Source organism: Colobus angolensis, unplaced genomic scaffold (assembly GCF_000951035.1).
Source record: "Colobus angolensis palliatus isolate OR3802 unplaced genomic scaffold, Cang.pa_1.0 Scaffold21, whole genome shotgun sequence".
NCBI classification, from domain to species: Eukaryota; Metazoa; Chordata; class Mammalia; order Primates; family Cercopithecidae; genus Colobus; species Colobus angolensis.
In genome coordinates, this window is record NW_012115266.1 from 4,189,811 (window position 1) to 4,191,662 (window position 1,852).

General features: G+C 67.7%; 1 protein-coding gene across 5 annotated transcripts in view; it reads left to right on the forward strand.

Moving 5' to 3' along the window:
- The first annotated feature begins 255 nt into the window (after positions 1–255).
- FOSL1 (FOS-like antigen 1) overlaps positions 256–1,852 on the forward strand; it is a 9,493-nt gene continuing 7,896 nt past the window's right edge. For all 5 annotated transcript variants that reach the window (XM_011942461.1, XM_011942466.1, XM_011942463.1 and 2 more), the window contains exon 1: positions 256–541. In XM_011942461.1, coding sequence (XP_011797851.1) covers positions 443–541 — 99 coding nt within the window. In that variant the 5' untranslated portion in view covers positions 256–442. The remainder of the gene's footprint in view (positions 542–1,852) is intronic.

Sequence of the window (1,852 nt, forward strand, 5' to 3'; positions counted from 1 at the left end):
TCGCGCTATTTTGTGGGAGCAGAAACGGAGGCTAGCCCAGGTCGCGAGAGGGCTGGGGCGGTGCGCGGACTTGGGCAGGTGCGTCAGTCCGCGGGGGAACCCGGGCTCCACCTGGGCGTGGCGAGGAAGTTGCACCATGTATGGGCAGCTACGTCAGGGGGGCGGGCCCGCAGCCACCGGGGAACGCCGAGCCGGGCCCATCCCAGTGAAAAAGCTGCCGCCGGACTGGGGGAGGTGTCGCCAAGTTCGGGACCGACGGGCCAAGGCTGCGCGTCTCGCGGGTGGAGCCTGGAGGTGACCGCGCCGCTGCAACGCCCCCACCCCCCGCGGTCGCAGTGGTTCAGCCCGAGAACTTTTCATTCATAAAAAGAAAAGACTCCGCACGGCGCGGGTGAGTCAGAACCCGGCAGCCGTGGACCCCGCGAAGCCGCCAGCCCCGGGGATGTTCCGAGACTTCGGGGAACCAGGCCCGAGCTCCGGGAACGGCGGCGGGTATGGCGGCCCCGCGCAGCACCCGGCCGCAGCGCAGGCAGCCCAGCAGGTGAGAGGGGCCCATCGCCGGGGGGTCCTCCGGGAGGACGGCGCGTGGGAGGCCTGGTCAACTGCCGCACACTCCGGGACTGGAGCCGGGAAGCGGAGTCTGGGCCGGGCTGGGGGCCTGGGCGAGGATCCTGCCCCTCGCCGTCCGGGGCCAGTTGCCCCCACTGCGCAGCGGGTGGCAGAGACCCGCGAACTCCCCTTCTCCCCGCCGCCCCCTTCTCCCTTGCAGTCCGCGTCCGTGCCTCTGTCTCCTTGCCCGCTTTCTCTCCTCCTGCCCACCTCTGACTTCTGCGTCCACCCTGCTTCAGAAGGGGCGTGGGCGCCTGGGTTGGCCGCCCCGACGGCTCAGAGGGTCTCTTCGCCTTGGGCTGAATTCCTGGGATCTGGAGTCTGGGCCGGGGTGAGATGTCCCAACACGGGAGGGAGGCGAGATCCGTCGGTAGAGCAGCTGGGCCAGGATGGAAGTCCCGGCCCGGTCTGCCACCGTCCGCGTGTCCGTCTGTCTGTTTGTCCTTCGCCCCTCCGTCGCCAAGTCCCTATCGTTTCTCTGCCTGGGGAGCCCCGGGGGGTCCGGGCAGTGGAATCTGCCAGGTCCCCGGAGACCGGCCCTCGACCCCTTTGCCGAATGCGGCGAATAGAGACCTCGAGGTTCCGGGACGTGCGCGGGGTCAGGCTGCGGGCGACTCTCGTGACCCCGCTCCCGGCCCTTAACGGCGCCCGCTGCCCGCCGGGGGCACCCGGGACGCTGCAGGTGCCCGCTTCCTGTCGAGGGGCTGCGAGCACGTGTCGGCAGGGGAGGGAAGGAGGGGCGTCCGTTCCGCCGAGTCACGGCGGCCGAGTCACGGCGGCTGAGTCACCCGGGGCGCCCCTCCCTTCCTGGCCCGGAGCGGCCCGGGCCCGGACAACCTCGGGAGTGGGAGATGCCGCCGGCGGTGCCCTGGACCCGGAACTGGGGTCACTGGGCCGCCGGGCCTGCAGCGCTTGGGCTCGGGCTACTGCTGTCGGGACTTGCCTGGGCTTGTGGGGCGCTTCCCGGACGATCGGGCGCCCACACCCAGGGCCCAGCGGCAGAGCTCGAACCCACTTCTCCTAGAACACTGAGCCCCATCCCAACCCACTCCTCAGATAACTGGTTGATAGAATCGGAACAGGGACGTCGTGCTGGGCGCTTGCCACATCATTTACCGTATTTCACAGAGTCGAAGACCTCATCGATTGAAAAAAACCCACCATAACTTTATGCTACTAATTTTCTTTCTTTCTTTCTTTCTTTCTTTCTTTCTTTCTTTCTTTCTTTCTTTCTTTCTTTCTT